The sequence below is a fragment of the Chiloscyllium plagiosum genome, chromosome 5 (assembly GCF_004010195.1).
Source record: "Chiloscyllium plagiosum isolate BGI_BamShark_2017 chromosome 5, ASM401019v2, whole genome shotgun sequence".
NCBI lineage: Eukaryota > Metazoa > Chordata > Chondrichthyes > Orectolobiformes > Hemiscylliidae > Chiloscyllium > Chiloscyllium plagiosum.
In genome coordinates, this window is record NC_057714.1 from 18,102,719 (window position 1) to 18,121,489 (window position 18,771).

Consider the following 18,771-nt stretch of genomic DNA (forward strand, 5'->3'; position numbering starts at 1 on the left):
GAAGGGTCTATTTCCATGCTGTACATCTCTATGACTCTATGGCTGCTAATCTTGTCTGATGTTGATAGCATATATCTTCCATGTCCTAGTCTGCTTTCACTTTCTGAGCTAATTTTATCACAATCCAGAGGAAAATGTGGTGCCAAATACATCTTCAGGACTGTTTCTCATATCTGCTGATTCTTTATAGCCAAAAGATAAATATAATTCATTCAGATTACAACATACCCTTTAATGTTTCAGTCTTGCATTTGTTACTTGTGAAGAGATCTCTAGCTTCATCAAATTCTGGTATTGTACTTCCCAATATTTATCAGTCCATTTTTTTAATGACAATCCCTAAGCTCTGACACTCTCTCCAAGAACATATCTACCTCTTTCTTCTCCTTTTTAAGGTATTGCTTAAAATTAATTTCCTTGATCAACTGGAATAATATATCCCCTTACAGTCTCAGTGTACACGTTTTGTTTGATGTTTACTCTTGTGAGCATGTTGGGAAATAGTACAACATTACAGACGGTTTTAACAGCAGACAGATGTTGGGAATTGCAGCCTTTAGTAACTAATAGTGCAAGTTATATTAATTGCATTGTTTTGCAGGGCTGTAAACATCATTTGCAATCTGCCAAGATGATGAGAACAGTCATCGACTTGATGGCCTCCTATACTGCCTTCCAGAGTGGTTAAACATGAAACATGACTCGGATACATACACACGGGTTTGCAACTCATTCAGTAGTTATTGAGAAGCATTGCTACTTGATGTACCTGGCTCATTATTCTTCGATGTTTGGATAATGCAGCTCACTTGTTCGGCACCAGATCCACAAACAATCAGTCTCTCCACCATTGATGCTCAGAAGTACTAGTGTGCTCCATCTACACGATGCATGGCCAAAATTCTTCCCCAACTCCCATCTCCAATTAGTCTTGGTACTGTAGACCTGTTAGAATTACCATTACCTTCACCTGGTATGGTGGTTTCAACCGTTCAATGACTCAGAAGTGAAAGAAACAGCAGCAACTGTATTAAATAAGCTTCTCTGCTCAGAAATCTAGTTCTCCAACTTGGCTTGCTTACTGCATACACTTTCTAGCTGCTTTATTGCCTCTTTGTTTTTCTGGTACAAAACCTCAGTATTTTAACTTTTTCCTCAGTGGTGTTTGAGGAAAGGGTTAACTAGTCACATGGACTTTTTTTAATTATTGAAAACTTTCAGTTGATGACCCTGTCGATGGTAAAACTTTCAGAAGTTATTTTCAAACGTTTTACAAAGAATCACAGATTTACAAAACAGTTTAAAGTGATTAATTATTTTCCTTTCTGCCTCTGCTTCTTGGTTAAAGGCTGTCCATTTCAAGGATCAAAAATAATTGACTCTTAATCCATCTATGTTATGCCTAGCTAGCCATTTAGTTCACACACAGCTAGGAATTGCTGAGGAAAACTCAACTTGACTGCAACACGTACATGGCATGAAAGTGTGAAAGGAGAAAAGCACTAGAGGAAGTATTTTGTAACTCCCCAACAATAGTCATACTGTTAGATGGAGAATTCAACATGAAATCATTGGAGCTTGTGAAAAATAATAATTCAAAACTTCTTTTGCCTTCATATGCTCTGGATAAATTGGCAAACATAATCCAGGAGATGAGTTTGTAGATTGCTTTTGTCTGTTTCCTACAGTAATATATTACAGAACTTGGATTAAAGCTTTTTAACTCAAATATTATGCAATGAGAGAAAGTGAATGACTGACCTCACAGTTAATTATTTAATGGGAAATAGTGATCATAATACGATTATCTAATAATCTATAATATGTTGAAAATGGCATAACCTGCTCACAAATAAAAGTCTTAAATTTAAGCAAAACAAAATACATAGATATAAGGACATGGTATAAATAAGCAGTGTTTTTTTAAAAATATAAAATGTTCAACAAATTGGATCTTGTCAGGAAATAATGATTTAGCAAGAAAGATCCCTTTTTGGCATACTCAGGAAGTTAAAGCCTGTATTAGATTATATGAAGAAACTAATAGTGTTGTAACGAATGGTACTAGGTCTGAGGATTCAAGTGTTTCAGAAACCAGTGAGGGGCCACCAAAATTTGAAGCAAAGGGAAAAATAGAATAGGAGAGTTAACTAGCCAGTAATACAAACAAAATTGTGAGTGCATTTACAATTATATGAAAAAGAGAACAATTGAAACAAACCTTAGAGGCAGGGACATAAAAAGTATCATCATGGAGAAGAAGGAAATAGCAAATACTTTGAACAAATATTTTGTGCCTGTCTTCACAGTAGAAAACAGAAGTCATATTCTACAAGTCAAGGGTAACCCAGAGCTAATAAGAATTAGAAAATTAATGTAATTAGTATCAGAAGACAGGAAGTTCCAGAGAAACATATGGGACTAAAATCTGACAAATCCTAAGGACTTTATGGTCTATATCCTATATCCTAAATGATGTACCTGCTGAGATAATGAATGTGCCTGATTATTTTCCAACATGTCATAGATTCTAGAACAATCCCAGCGGCTTGGAAATTGACAAGGCAATACTGCTATTCAGAAAGGGAGACAGTGAGAAAACAAACAATACCAGGTCAGTCAGCCTGAAATCAGTCTTCGGAAAAGGGCTGGAATTTGCTATAAAGTCTTAACAATGCACTTAGAAGATTGTAACATGTTCAGACAAAGTCAATGTGGTTTCACAAAAGCGAGATTATGTTTGAAAAATTGATTGGATTTTTTAATGAGCATGTAACTAAGAGGATAAAGAGCAATCATTGGATGTTGTATGCTTGGATTTCCTTGACATTTAGTATTTTTGCTGGATAAGGCATCATGGATTTTGGGTAATATATTAGCATGGATAGAGGATGCAGTCCAAAGATGTGCAGGTTAAGCGACTTGGCCTTGCTAAATTTCCCATAGTGTTCAGGGATGTGTAGGGTGCATTAGTCAGGGGTAAATGTATAGGGTAAGGGGAAAGGGGCTGGGTGGGTTACTCACCAGAGGGTCGGTGTGGACTTGTTGGGCCTGTTTCCACACTGTAGGGATTCTATGATTGGTTAATGAAAGGAAACAAAGAGTAAGGGGCATTTTTCATTTGGAAAGCTGTAACTACTGCAGTGTTGAATTAATGCAGTGACCTTAGCTATTGACAATCTGTGGTCTGTATCTAGACAGAGAATAATGCATCTAAAATTGCTGACAATACAAAACAAGGGGGGAATGCAAGCATTGAGGAGACAAATAGCTAAATTAAATGAATGGGCAACAAGGTGTCAAAAAAAAATATGACATGGGAACTGTGTAGATTAGATTAGAATACCTACAGTGTGGAACAGGCCCTTCAGCCCAACAGGTCCACACCGACTCTCCAAGGAGTAAACCACCAAGACTCATTTCCCTACATTTACCCCTGACGAATGCACCCAAAACTATAGACAATTTAGCATGGCCAATTCATTGGATCTGCACATCTTTTGGAAGTTACTTGTAGTTATTTGGTCAAAAGAATAGAAAAGTAGAAGCATTTCTAAAAAGATCTGTAACTTGTAAATATTGATATTCAGAAGGTTACATGAATGCAAAAAATTGGTATGCAGCTACAACAAGAAATAAAGAAGGCAGAAGGCAGATGGCAAGGAAGCCTTTATTGCAATTGGATAGTTGTAGAAAAATAAAGAAGTACAATTGTACAGGGCTTTGATGAGGCCACACTTGGACTATTATAGGCACAATCTTCCCACTCTCTGAATAATGTTGGCTCTGGCAAGAAAGTTGGGAAAGTCATGTGAGTTGACCAATGAGGAGTTTCTCGGCATGTGTTCAACAATGAGAGGAGATTCTCATTAATGAGTGGCAAGAGGCCTTTTACCTTGCATTGACATGCATTGACATCACCTTATTAGTTAATCTCACCTCATTAATATATATTTACCCATTTTTCCACCTGCTGGTTAAAAACTAGATGGTGATAATTCTGATGTGAAAGTCAGAACAGGAACTGGTGACTCCAGCTTGCCACTTGTTCCTTGCAATCTCCATCTTAGACCTCCAGCACCAACATCTTAGAGCACTCTCCATGGACAGGATCTGTATGCACACTCCACAGTCTACAGACCTTGGCTTCCAAAGCATACTAGCTTCACTGCATCATCATAGCATATCTCCTATCCACTTTCAATATGGTTCTGTATTTCAGTACTGCACTTTGGAGCACACCAGCACCTTTCATTGTAATGCTCTAAGACACTTTGCACACATGGACAGGCACCAATCTCATGGATCTGACCAGAGTTCATCTCAAGATTGCACAATTGCTGTCTTAGCACTCACTCACTTTGTGTCTACTTACGTGTCTACCACATCTTTGGGACTTTGCCTCTCAACTGCATCTTAAATGCTTACAAAACTTCTGTCTTGCTACTTAGTCATGGTTGTTATGGTTGTAGCGGTGCTCAGTCAAGGGGTGGTTGTCGGATGGCACTGTGGTATGTCAATGTCACACTTAAAGGATGCATCAGCAGCCTATGTGCCAAACACACTGCCTTGCAACAACCAAATTGTCATGTCTCAAAGTCTAAAAAAAGAGAGGTCTTCAGTCAAGCAAGAGTGTTATCATTAAGGGGGTCCCAGTACAATAAGTAAAATGACTCTTTGGAAGAAGAGTCATACTGGATTAAAAACATAACTCTGATTCTCTCTCTTCATAGTTGCTGCTGGACCTGTTTAGTTTCTCTCAAACTTTCAGTTTTTATTTCAGCCAGAGGGCTGGTCAGTGAACAATTGGGGCTGTCTATCAAAGGCACTCTTTAGGTGGACCACTGTCATTGGGGTCAATAGAGTCAAGAGGGGTTACCAGAGGACACTGTTGTGTTAAGGGGTGTGGGAGAGCTCAATGCTGGGGATTGGAGGCACCTACCTGGGATGTAGAGGAGACAAGGATGGTGGAGGGAGGAGATTTAACCTGTAAGGAGTTGGAGGCAATAGTGCATGAGAAAACATGGGATACTGTGAGAGAGGGTTTATCAGCAGTTACCACCACTGTACTCTGAAGCACCGTGGTGGGCATAACAAATCTGTAGGGCCAGAGCTCAAGACATATTGACGAAGGCAGCAGAGGTAATTTGAGGTGAAGTGTGGGAAGACATAGAGGATGAATAGTGATGGACTATTCACAGGAAGAAAGGGACATGGCTCATCATGCCACATCTGACCTGCACTCCTTCCATAGTTATTAACATCTAAATGTGAACCGCGAATGGAAAAGGCTGTGACCACACCTGGAATACGCCAAGTCAGTGTTCTTTTCTATCCCAACATGTGGGCTCTACTTGTGAGTAATGTGAGACCCTTCAAGAGGCGATTGCAATAATCAGAAACTTGCACATTACAGATTGAAGCCATCTGTAAATGTATGCAGTGCCTAACTGTGTGGGGTTGCAAACCATCCTGACCGATATAATTGGTCACGGCAGATTGAAAATAGCCACCTCTGTGAAGTAGGAGTCATCACAGGTGACCTAAAAAGTGGCACTTGCAAGATCTCATAAGATAACCCATATTGGCATGGAACTGATTCCTTACCACCTTGATCTGTATTAACCAACACTTTCTGATATGCCATAATGCTGCTTTTGGTGAATTGAGACTAGGAAGACAAGATCTCAATACTCATACAACACATACAATTTCCTACTGTCACTTTGCAAAATGACTGTTGCTGCATTGATTGGAATAAGATCCTGTGGGAAAGCTGGGACCTGCAGCATGGAGGAGTAGGAGAGGTTGTGGTTTTGTGGTATTTTCACTAGACTATTAATCGGAAGAACCCATCTGGTTCACAGATGCCCTTTAGGAAGGAAATCTTCTGTCCTTACCATTCTGGCCGACATATGACTCCAGACCCACAGCAATATGGTTTACTCTTAACTACCCTCTGAGCAATTAGGGATGGGCAATAAATATTGGCCTGTCCAATGATGTCCACGTCCTATGAATGAATAGACAAGGAAGACCATCCTATCCTTGAGGCTGTTAAGGTGCTTCCAACAATCCATTGGGGACCTGTATGGGATCTCACAGATCTTGGCCCACTAATGTTACTGATGTAGTTTGTTCCAGGTCACACCACTTCACATTTCCCTCTGTTCAGCTCAGGGAGTATGCTTTGCCAGTAGAACTAGCTTCCCACTGATGCAGGGCACGACAGGCTGTACACACATCACATTGAGAGGGCCATATCATATTGTGGCTGACTTAATCAATAGAAAAGCCTTCCATTACATCACCATGCAAGTTATCTGTGATCATTGATCACATTTTAGAAATCCGCCTCTGAAAGCTGTCATGATGTCTACATCCTTGGGAACTCTCATATTCCTGCTCTATTTTCAAGAGCCTTACATACCTAACTACTATCTGTGCTCATGATTCTGTTACTCAACCCTCTGTCAGAGGCTGTAAATAAATACAATGCTGTCCCTTCCTTCAACGAGGGTCGTGGTGGAGCAGGCAGTGGGCCTCCTGAAGAGGAGGTTCATTGCTTGGATCAGTCAGGGAGAGGCCTGGCAGTTCAATCCAGACAGAGTGTGCCATGTATTCCTAGTATTCTGTGGTCAGCAAAGAGGAAATGTAATAAAGTCTGCCAATCTGGGAAAGCGGGTACAATTTTCCAAGGAGTAAGATGAGAACGTTGAACAGGAGGTGCATCACCTTCTGCTTGAGAGTATCAGGTGCTACAAACCAGATAGCACTTAATTGACATCCAGTTCCAGGAGATCAGAGCTGAAAGCAGTGTTCATTCATTGACTGCAAAACTGTTGGTGCTAGAGGGGCAAGCAGTCTTTTTCTGTTCTAAAAGACAAATGCAACTTCTGTTTGCCCCTCATTCACCTTTTCTTCAGTGACAAAAAGAGAATACTTTGAAATAGTTGAAAGCTTTCCTGTGAGTGATTGTCCCAACAATGAGAAGATGCTGGACAATTGGTGTACATTAAGGCAAGAGTAGCACTGACTTAGGATTGTGAAATGGGATGTAGCCAAGGACAGGTAAAGAAGTGTGGCTTGTTGTTTAAACAGCGATGGATGTAAGAATGTGCACTTGGATGTGCAATGAAGTGTGAGCTGCGCAAACTGCAAAATTGCCCTGAGAGGCATTAGTTTGAAGTTACTGTCCCACTACGTGAACGCTGAAGGGCAACTCTGGACTGCTAATGCTTGACTGATTGTAGAAGTGATACCTATGCCAGCACCAGGTATTTCAGGATTTCGCAGCAATGGTGAGAACTTCTGCCTGCAGTGCGTGGGAGATTAGGACAACTGTGGCACCCCAGGAAGAAGGGCTCATGCCCGAAACGGCGATTCTCCTGCTCCTTGGATGCTGCCTGACCTGCTGCACTTTTCCAGCAACACATTTTCGGCTTAAGAATCTGTACTTAGGTACCTTGTACACAAGATGGCACAGTGATATGGTGACTTGTAACATTTTCACTATACTTATTTAAATACATGTGACAATAAAGCTAAGTCAATTCAATTCAAGTGTACCTTGAAGACAGTTACATGGGATCACACATGTGGTGCTGTGACATAAAGGCCCTTGCTTTCAGTCACTCGCTCAGTGCAATGGAGTCAGTGTAGCATGAACAGCCAGTCATGTAATTATAACGGTCAGTAAACACTGAATCCAGAATAGTGCTGGAGGCTAGTACAATTGCAACATTTTAAAAGGCATTTGGATGGGTAAATGAATAGGAAGGGTTTGGTGGGATATGGGCCGGGTACTGGATTGGTGGGTGGTTAGGTGGGATTAGGTTGGGTTGGGATATCTGGCCAACATGGACGAGTAGGACCAAAGTGTCTGTTTCCATGCTGTACATCTCTCTAATCTATGACTCTATGTATAAATCTAAGAGATGACATTGTAAAGAGTGTTGTTAATGAACTTCAAGACATCCTTCTCAATAAGAGCGTAGTCTTAATTGTATGAATAAAGTTAAGTCAGGACCCTTGGCAAAGTACTAAACGGGGGGAGGGCAAATTACATCAGGAGCTAGGGAGTGTTAATTGGGAGGGGCTATTATGAGGCAAATCCACATTTGACATGTGGGAATTGTTTAAAGACCTGCTGATGAGAGTCCAGGATCAGCATGTTCCAGTAAAAAGGACAAGGATGGCAAGGTAAGGGACCCTTGGATAACAAGGGAGGTTGTGCATTTAGTCAGAAGGGAAAAAGAAGCGTATGTAAGGTTTAGGAAGCTAAAATCAGACAGGGCCCATGTGGAATATAAGAAAAGCAGGAAAGTACTCCAGCAGGCAATTAGGAGAGCAATAAGGGGCTCTCTTGGCCAGTTGGGTCAAAGCATTCTATAAATACATTAAAACAAGAGGATAACTAGGGAGAGGGTAGAACCACCCCAGAATAAAGGGGGGACTTGTGCTTGAAGTCAGAGGATGTGGGTGAGATCCTAAATCAGTACTTTGCGTCAGTATTCACCAGGAGAAGGATATGGAGCATAGTGAGATTTGTGTGGAGCATGCTAATATACTTGGGCATTTTGAGATCAAGAAAGAAGTGGTCTTGGATCTTTTGAAGAGCATTAAAGGTGACTAAGTCTCCATGGCCTGATGGTATCTACCCCAGGTTATTGAGAGACGCAAGAGAGGAGATTGCTGGGGCCTTGACCAAGATCTTTGTATCCTTGCCAGTCACTGAAGAGATCCCAGTTTGCTCCTCTGTTCAAGAAGGGAAATAGAGATAATCCAGGAAACTATAGGCCGATGAGTCTCACATCTATGATTGGGAAGCTATTGGACAGAATTTACACACATTTGGAAAAGCACGGCCTAACTTGCGACAATCAGCATATTCAAAGTTTGTGAGAAGATTTGTAGCCCCGGGTGCTCGTTGTTGTAGTTCTGTTCACCGAACTGGGAATTTGTGTTGCAGACGTTTCATCCTCTGTCTAGGTGACATCCTCAGTGCTTGGGAGCCTCCTGTGAAGCGCTTCTGTGATGCTTCCTCCGGCATTTATCGTGGCCACTATAAATGCCGGAGGAAACATCACAGAAGCGCTTCACAGGAGGCTCCCAAGCACTGAGGATGTCACATAGACAGAGGACGAAACGTCTGCAACACAAATTCCCAGTTCGGCGAACAGAACCAGAACAATCAGCATATCTTATGTGGGACAGGTCATACCTTACTAACTTGATTGAATTTTTTGAGTAAGCGACAAAGGTGATCAATGAGGGTAGAGCAGTGGATGCTCTACATGGATTTTAGTAAGGCTTTTGCCAAGGTGCCTCATGGTAGGAGCATCCAGAAGAATAAGATGCATGGGATCCATAGTGGCTTGGCCACACAGATTCAGAATTGACTTACCCATAGAAGGCAGAGGGTAGTGGTGGAAGGGTGTTTTCAATATGGAGGTCTGTGACTAGTCGTGTTCTGCAGGGCTCCGTACTGGAATCTCTGCTGTTTGTGATATTTATTAATGACTTTGATGAAAATGTGGATTGGTGCGTTAGTAGGTTTGCAGATGATACAAAGGTCGGTGAAAGTGTGGGTAGTGTAGAAGCTTGCCAAATGATACAGCGGGATCTAGATCAGTTGCAGATGTGAGCAGAGAAATATCAGATGGAGTTGAATCCGCTTAAGTGTGAGGTGCTGCATTTTGGGAGATTAAACATTAAGGAAAAGTATACAGTTAATGGCAAGATCCTGAAGACCATTGATTTGCCGAGGGATCTTGGTGTTTAAGTCCATAGCTCCCAGAAGTGGCCACTCAAGTAGATCGGGTGGTAAAAAATGCATATTGGTCTTGGAATTGACTACAAGAGTCAGGATGTCATGTTGCAGCTTTATAAGACTTTGGTTGGGCCACATTTAGAATATTGCATCCAGTTCTGGTCACCACATTACAAGAATAAGATAGAGGCTTTGGATGGTGTGCAGAAGAGGTTTACCAAGATTCTGCCTGGATTAGAAAGTTTGAGCTGTAAGGAGAGGCTAGAAAAACTTGGGTTGTTTGCTCTGGAGCTGCTGAGGCTGAGGGGAGACTTGATGGGAAAAAAATCTATAAAATTATGAGATGCATAGATAGGGTTGACAGTCAGAATCTTTTTCCCAGAGTCGAAATGTCTAAGAAGGGATGGGATGGTGGGGGGACACATACATTTAAAGTGAGAGGAGGAAAGTACAAAGGAGATGAAAGGGACAAGTTTTTTTACACAGGGTGCGGTCGGGGTCTGAAACACACTGCCATGGTGATGGTGGAGGCAGATACGATCGGAGTGTTTAAGATACTTTTAGATCAGCACATGAATATGCAAGAAATCGAGGTGCGTAGACCAAGGGCAGGCAGAAGGAATCAGTTTAATTTGGCGTCATGTTCGGCACAACATCGTGGGCTGAGAACCCTGTGCTGTATTGTTCCATTTCCTAAGCACCTTGTATCCAGGAATATTCAATCCCCGGTCCTACTATTCTTTAAGGCAGAGACCCATATTCACCTCAAATTGTATCCCCTATGACTATCACCCTCTGCAGCTCAACAACCTTATTTACCCCACTCCACACATGCACATTAATGCAAAGTGAGCTTAATTTGGATTTTGTTTTAATTCCCACTTACTCCACCTAATACATATTCTTTTCTTACAAGTGCTGTCTGACTGTACCAGTTCTCTCTTCAACTTACTATTATAAGTTTCCACACCCTGCTAAATTAGTTTAATCCCTCCTCACCTCGGGTATTACCAAATTATTGTATCCATTTCTGGTAATTACATTTTAGCAAGCTTTTGAAAATCTCGGAGATTTATCAGAACAGTTCCAGGAAGGAGGGATTTTAGAAACAAAGAGAAGCTGGACTGTTCTTTGTGTAAAGAAAATTGAAGGGAGATTTGTTAGCAGTCTATAAGATTATTTAAAATTTAAATAAGATAAGCAAAGAAAACATCTCTCGCTCATTATCGAAAGGTACAAGGCCCAGAGAACACACATTAAATATTTGGGCAAGGAATACAGAGAAGATGGGAGGAGTAAGACACACAGAATTTGCTGTCTACCATATTAACAGAAGCACAAATGATGAATGATTTAAAATAAAACTCAATGTTTGATGGGCATGTTAGAACTAAACCGGCAGAGCTGTCTAGATTACTCCACAGAGGGCCAACATGGAACCAATAGACCAAATGACCCTGGTCTATGCTGTGCATAACTCCATGTCTCCATCACTCCTGAAACTCACTGTTCAAATGTTTTTGATATGTTCTTCAGGCTATTTGGTTAAACAGTTACCATAGAAATAGCCTGCTAAATTTCCATATTGGTTCATCAGTAGAGTATCCTGCTTCATTAATGCTGTACTGGTACTGTAGTAATAATGTTATAATTATAGTGCAAAGTAAATCTGTGATTTTGTGTGGACTGCATTATTGAACAAAAAATTGAAGAACCAGTCTCGTTGAAGTATGTTTTTGTTTCTAAACAGACGTGGTGTTCTTCACCTTCATGAAAGTGCTGGGATCCATGACATCGGCAAACCCAGGTGGCAGCTCACCTGCTGCTTATTTGTGGTTATTGTCATTCTTTACTTCAGCCTGTGGAAGGGAGTTCGAACTTCTGGCAAGGTGATTCCCACTATTCTCTTATAGATATTTCTAATTCAGCTGTTTAGAAATGTTATTACACACATCTGGAGCAGGATGAACTTGATCCCAGGCCTCCTGGATCAGAGGTAGGGCCACTATCAGTGTGCCACAACAGGCCCCATATATTATCTTATATTCTAACATCATTGAGTAGCACCCAACAATCAGATATAAATGTAAAACTAAAATCAAATGTAGAAAAGTAGTTATATCAGCATAAGACAAACTGAGAAAAAATTTTGACAAAGGGTCAGTTAGACTCGAAATGTCAGCTCTTTTCTCTCCTTACAGATGCTGCCAGACCTGCTGAGATTTTCCAGCATTTTCTCTTTTGGTCTCTTCTAATCTGTATACATTTCATTTCAAAATAAAAGCCATCATGTTTTTATTTAAATAATCAAAACTATTTACTTAAAGTACGAAGTCAGCAGTCTTAATATGTGTTTTTACTATGAGGGCTGGAATCCAGCTCAGAGGCATTTTCTCTGATTTTTAACAAAGTTCAATCAAAATTAGACAAGTCTTCATTGTTTGCCAGAATAAAGATTGCTATCTTTAACAAGTGAAAAATTAATGGTATTAATGTAATTAATATTAGCCGAGACTAACTTTGGGATTGCTTCTCAGAATAGGATATGTTAAGATATGTTGATCAGTAAGAGTTAGTGGTATTGAATTCTGTCCTTGACTTCCTGCTTTGCTATTTGAAAGATGATTTGTTTTGCTCTTGGATCAGGTTATCCAGAACCTTGTTATAGGGTGGCATGACCCAAAGAGGAACAATGAAACCCATGATGCCTGTTTTGGATATGATAATTACACTGAAAATCACATTGAGATGTCACATATTGAGATGAAGCTGAACATTAACTATTTTTAATGCATGATCATGTACAGTAAATAACATTTATACTAAATCTCAACATTTTAATGAAATTTCAGACTCACTCCTCAAAACAAAGAAAATAATATAAGACACCATATTGTCTCTGTTATAAGATTAAATGTTCACTTTTCTAATCAATTTTTTATTTGATTCTAACTGTCTAACTTAAGAAGATTTTAGTGCCAGCCTATTTCCCATTTTATGCTGAATATAGCTTTCTTGGACTGAATGAAGAACTTCCCTCTTCTTTAGTTCAGTATGTGGACTGAAAGCCAATGGCTTAACCTATTAAGGCAGTTGGCCTGTAAGACCATAAATTAAACCAGCCATTTACTGGATATGATCCCTGGACTGTACCTTCATCCACTTTTAAATATATAGGGCCATCTCAACATAATTAGATAAAAACAGTATCATCTGACCCATTTTATGAATAATAATCTCAAAAATAAAAACAGGAAATGCTGGGAATACACAATAGGTCAAGCAGCATTTGTGAAGAGGAAAACACGGTCAATGTTTCATGCCTATTGACCTTTCAAGGTCACTAATCTGAAATATTAATTCTGTTTTTCTCTCCACAGATGCTGGCCTGACCTGCTAAGTTTGTCCAACATTGTTTTTATTTCAAATTTCCAGCATCTGCAGTCTTTTGTTTCTGCATAAATTTGAAAATATTGGATGTTGACACCCCTTGCTCAAAGGATGCTTTAACATATTTGAGCTGATGCTATGTTAGACCATTTATCAGGTATCCCTGCCTGCCATCTAAAGCAGGCTTTACAGCCTTAACAAAGGGACAAGTGCTTATTTTTACCTCCTGCTCAGAAATTGGACATTGCAAAATAGAACAGAGCATGAGTCTGCTTCCCTCTGTTTCTTTAGTAGCCAGTACGAAAAAGCTAACCATATGCAATAAGATATAGGAGCAGAATTAAGCCATTTGGGCCAACGTTCTCCACCATTCTATTCTGACTGATGTGTTGTTTAACCCCATTCTTCTGCCTTCTTCCCATTACTCTTGGTCTTCTTTGAGCAAGTTAGACAAAGGAAAGCCAGTGGATGTGATTTATTTGAATTTCCATTTCTGTCTTATATACACTCAATGATATGACCTCCACAGACTCTATGGCAATGAGTTCCACAGACTCACCACACTCTGGCTGAAGAAATTCCTCCTTGTCTCAGTTCAAAAGGGCTATACATTCATTCTGAAGCTGGGCCCTAGGGTTCTAGCCTCTCTTATTAGTGGAAACATCTTCTCTGTGTCCACTTTAACCATGCCTCTCAGTATTCTGTTATTTCCAATTAGATCGCCCCCTCATCCTTCTAAATGCCATCAAGCACAGCTGCAGAGTCCTCAACAGCTCCTCCTATGACAAGCCCTTCATTCCTGGGATCATTCTTGTAAACCCCCTCATGACTCTCTCCAACGCCAGCATATTCTTCCTTAGATATGAGACCCAAAACCGCTCACAATATTCCAAATGTGGTCTAATTATACAACCTCAGCAGTATATCTCTGCTCTTGTATCCTAGTCCTCTTAAAATGAATGCTAACATTCCATTTGCCTTCCTAATTACCAACTGAACCTGCATGTTAATCTTAAGATAATCCTGAACTAGGACTTCCAAGTTAATTTGTGCTTCAGATTTCCGAAGCCTTTCCCTTTTAGAAAATCGTCTATGCCTCGATTCTTCCTAACAAAGTGCAAAACACGACATATCCAAATTATGTTTGCAACTGCCACTTCTTTGTTCTCTCTTCTAGCTTGTCTAATTCATTCAACAGCCTTCTGACTTCCTCAACACTATCTGTCCCCCCACCTATCTTTGTGTCATCAGTTGACTTAATGACAATGCTCCCAATTTCTTTATCCAGATTGCTAATGTATAACGTGAATAGTTGTGGTCCCAACACTTGACTCCTGCAGAACTCCACTAGTCATCAGCTGCCATCCTGAAAAAAAACTATTCTCCCACTCTCTGCCTTCTGTCAGTCAGCCAGTCCTCTATCCATGCAAGTACCTTACCCAAACACCAAGGCTTTTATCTTATTTAGCAGTCTCCTGTGGATCACCTTGTCAAAGGCCTTTTGGAAATTCAAAGAAATCACATGCACTAGCTTTCCTTCGTCTAACTTGCTTGTTACCTCCTCAAATGATTCTAATAGATTTATCAGGCATAGTCTCCCCTTGACAAAGCCATGCTGACTCAGCCATATTTTACCATACACTTCCAAGTGCTCTGCAATGTCATTTTTAATAATAGACTTTCAAATTTTACCAATAATTGAGATTAGGCTACCCAGCTTATAGCTTCCTATCTTCTGCCTCCCTCCCTTCTTAAACAGGAATATTATATTAACCATTTTTCAGTTCTGTGAGATCCTCCTGACATCAGTCATTCCTGAAAGATCACCATCAATACCCCTACCATCTCTTCAGTGATCTAATTCAGAAGTCTGTGATGTGTAGTCCCATTGATCTGGGTGATTTATCCACCTTCAAACTTTTCAGCTTCCCCAGCACTTTCTCCTTAGTGATGGCCACCACACTTACCTCTGCCCCCGGCTCTCCTGAAGTTCTGATATGCTACTGGTGTCTTTCACTGTGTCTGGGTGATTTATCCACCTTCAAACTTTTCAGCTTCCCCAGCACTTTCTCCTTAGTGATGGCCACCACACTTACCTCTGCCCCGGCTCTCCTGAAGTTCTGATATGCTACTGGTGTCTTTCACTGTGAAAACTGAAGCCAAGTACCTATTCACTTACTCTGCCATTTCTTTGTTCACCTTTACTACTTCTCCAGCCTCATTTTCCAGTGGTCCAATGTCTTGCCTCTCTCTTACCTTTCAGATATCTAAAAAAGTCTTGCAATCTTCATTTATATTACTAGCTAGCTTACTCTCCTATTTCTTCATCTCTCGCTTCTCATTGTTTTCTTTAAGTTGTCCTCTCCTAGTTTTCAAAGGCTTCCTAATCCTTTGGCTTCCCACGAATATTTGCCACACTGTAAGCTTTTTCTTTAATATTTATGCTGTCCCTGACTTCCTTTATCAACACAGTTGCCTCATCCTCCCCTCAGTATGTTTCTTTGTCCTTGAGATAAATTTCTAATGTATCTCCCAAATTACCCCCAGAAACTCATGCCATTGCTGCTCCACTGTCCTTCCTCCTAAGCTCCCTTTCTTATCAACTCTGGCCAGCTAGTTCCTCATGTCTTTGTAGTTATTTTTACTTGATTGTAAAGTACAGTTACATTTGATTCCATCTTCTCCCTCTCAAACTACAGTGTGAATTCTACCATATTATAATTATTCCTCCCTCAGGATTCCTTCACCTTAAACTCCCTAATCGAGTCTACTCATTACACATGACCAAATCCAGAACTGCCTGTTCCCCAGTGGGCTCTACCATAAGCTGCTCCAAAAAGCTACCTCATAGACATTTCACAAATTCTTTTTCTTGAGATCCACTTGCAAATGATTTTCCGAGTCCACTACATATTGAATTCCTCCATTATTATTCAATAGTGACATTCTTACATGCCTTTTCAATCTCCTGATCTATTTTTTTCTCCATATCCTCGCCAGAAAGCCTCAACAAAATTCCCATTACTTTCATTTGTGATACCTCTGCTCTATACACACAGATTCTAATCCTGCCAACTCTATATTACTTCCTGTTGACTGAAGAAAAATATACTCTTAAAAGTTGTTCTGCCAAAGCCCAGGGTGAGCAAAATTATCCAAAGACTTACCTTTTGGCTATTGCCAGTTCAACAAGTTCACCAGAATTTGTCTGTTTAGGAGCTGCCTAAAGGCACTGGCAGCTTGACAATCATTCATTTTATTTCAGGGTGGGTTGCATTTGAACTCAGGACATGGGAAGAAAGAAGAAAAGAGTAGACACCAAATGTACAACTTAGTATGTACCCTTTGTGAGACTCTGTGCATGTATAAACTAATTCTGAAATGATTTTGCCACCACTAAATATTATTTTATGTAAGTGTGACATGGGAACTGAAATTATAGAAATTGCAGAAATCATACTATACTTGGGTATAATCAAAATGGCCAACTCTGTACCTATGTTCATATTCAGTACCTTTACATACACTTGTAAAATTACTCATAAATTAGCTCAGGTTGCGGTTCTGGATGTAGGTTTGCTCGTTGAGCTGCAAAGTTCATTTTCAGACGTTTCATCACCATACTAGGTAACATCTTCAGTAAGCCTCCGGACAAAGCCGGCTATGTCCGGAAGCTGACTGAAGATGTTACCTAGTATGGTGACAAAACGTCTGAAAATGAACCTTCCAGCTCAGCGAGCAAACCTACATCCATTACGTATAAATGTTTGAGTGTTTTGTGCTTATCTATTGAAGGAATAATTAATCTAATACTGATATTGAATTTACCCCTGCTTTAAATATTTTGCAGCTTCAATATGTATAAAACTCAGCTTAATGAAAATCAATAAAGTGAGCAAAAAATATTAAAAAGCTATTGTTTTTCATTAATACATAACAGGTTGTCTGGATTACTGCCACTATGCCATATGTGGTTCTTACAATCTTACTGCTTCGTGGAGTTACTCTCCCTGGAGCGATTGATGGAATCAAAGCATATCTCAGCGTTGACTTCTTACGCCTCCGTAAAGCCTCAGTAAGTTTTTAGGACCAGTGTCTTAATATTTTTATGATGTACAGTTACAATGTTTGCATTGATATTTAAAAATGGATACACATAATTTATTGTGTATATTACAATAAACATATATAATATTAAAGTGCCAAAACCTAGCTTTATGTACACTTTAACAATCTGTTTGATGAAAGAGAAAACAAGTAAAATATGGTAAGTGCAGAGGAAACAATAACAGAAACAGCTGGAAATACACAGCATTTATAGTGTCAGCAGACAAGTTAACATTTCTGTCAAGTTACCATTGAGTCTGTCTGTCGAATAAAATTATTCTAAATGTATTTTATTTTGAAGTGATTGTAAACCGACTATGCTGCATTAAATTGTTTCTATCTAACAGTATTCATGGCAATTCACAGGATTTTGCTCTGGATCATCCTCTGTTTATATTTTTTCTTGCAATATTTAACCATTTGTTCATAGTATCAATTTATATATTAAGCACTAGGAGTTGCAAAATTAGGCACCTTAAAGCCTTTTCTGTTTCATCACGGATGTCATGCAAAATGATGTCCTCTTCGTGAAAATTCTGATATGAAACAAACCAGAGGTCATTTTGATGATAGCATTAACGCATGTGCTGGGAATCTCCATTAGATGCTTGCAGAGTTGGTAAATCATGGATTTAATCAGCATATAACTGATTTGACACTAGAACTGCCATTTTGGAACTCAGCTAATATCTTCTCTTAACATCACACAGCTAAATATGTGCAGCAGGAATCTCACTCCACTATCGGTATTAAAAAATCATCAATCACTTTTGTGTTTGTTGCTAACTACTTCCAACTGGCATTGCTGCGATTGCAGAAGTGACTGGTGGTTTCTGCAATTCATGACTACATGTGATTCTGCAGGGAGTATGCAGCATACAGTGAAAGACTTGGTTCTAGTCGCTCCCAGTCATGTGTGCACTTGTAATGCATTCACTTTGGATTTTAACATTTCAGGCAAAAGGGAGAGCACAAACTCAGAGCAAGTCAAGTTTACACAAGGAGACGTAAATATCTCTAAGCAGGAGATTGTGTACACCTCTGGCTCAGTGGTTAAAACTGCTGCCTCACAGCATCAGGGACTCAAATTCGATTCCACCCACGGGTGACTGTCTGTGTGGTGTTTGCACATTCTTCCAGTGTCTGTGTGGGCTTTCTCTGGGTGTTGTGGTTTCCTCCCGCAATCCAAAGATGTGCAGGTTAGGTAAATTGACCATGCTAAATTGCCCATAGTGTTCAGGGATGTGTAGTGTTGAGGCATTAGTCAGGGATAAATTTAGGGGATTGGGTCTGGGTGGGATACTCTTCGGAGGGTTGGTGTGGACTTATTGGGCTTAAGGTAAAAACAATGACTGCAGACGCTGGAAACCAGATTCTAGATCAGTGGTGCTGGAAGAGCACAGCAATTCAGGCAGCATCCGAGGACAGGCAAAATCGACGTTTCGGGCAAAAGCCCGATGAAGGGCTTTTGCCCGAAACGTCGATTTTGCCTGTCCTCGGAT

General features: G+C 40.1%; 1 protein-coding gene across 1 annotated transcript in view; it reads left to right on the top strand.

Moving 5' to 3' along the window:
- LOC122549736 (sodium-dependent dopamine transporter-like) overlaps positions 1 to 18,771 on the top strand; it is a 101,573-nt gene that overhangs the window by 10,916 nt on the left and 71,886 nt on the right. The window contains exons 4-5 of the mRNA XM_043689660.1: positions 11,523 to 11,661; positions 17,103 to 17,237. Coding sequence (XP_043545595.1) covers positions 11,523 to 11,661; positions 17,103 to 17,237 — 274 coding nt within the window. The remainder of the gene's footprint in view (positions 1 to 11,522; positions 11,662 to 17,102; positions 17,238 to 18,771) is intronic.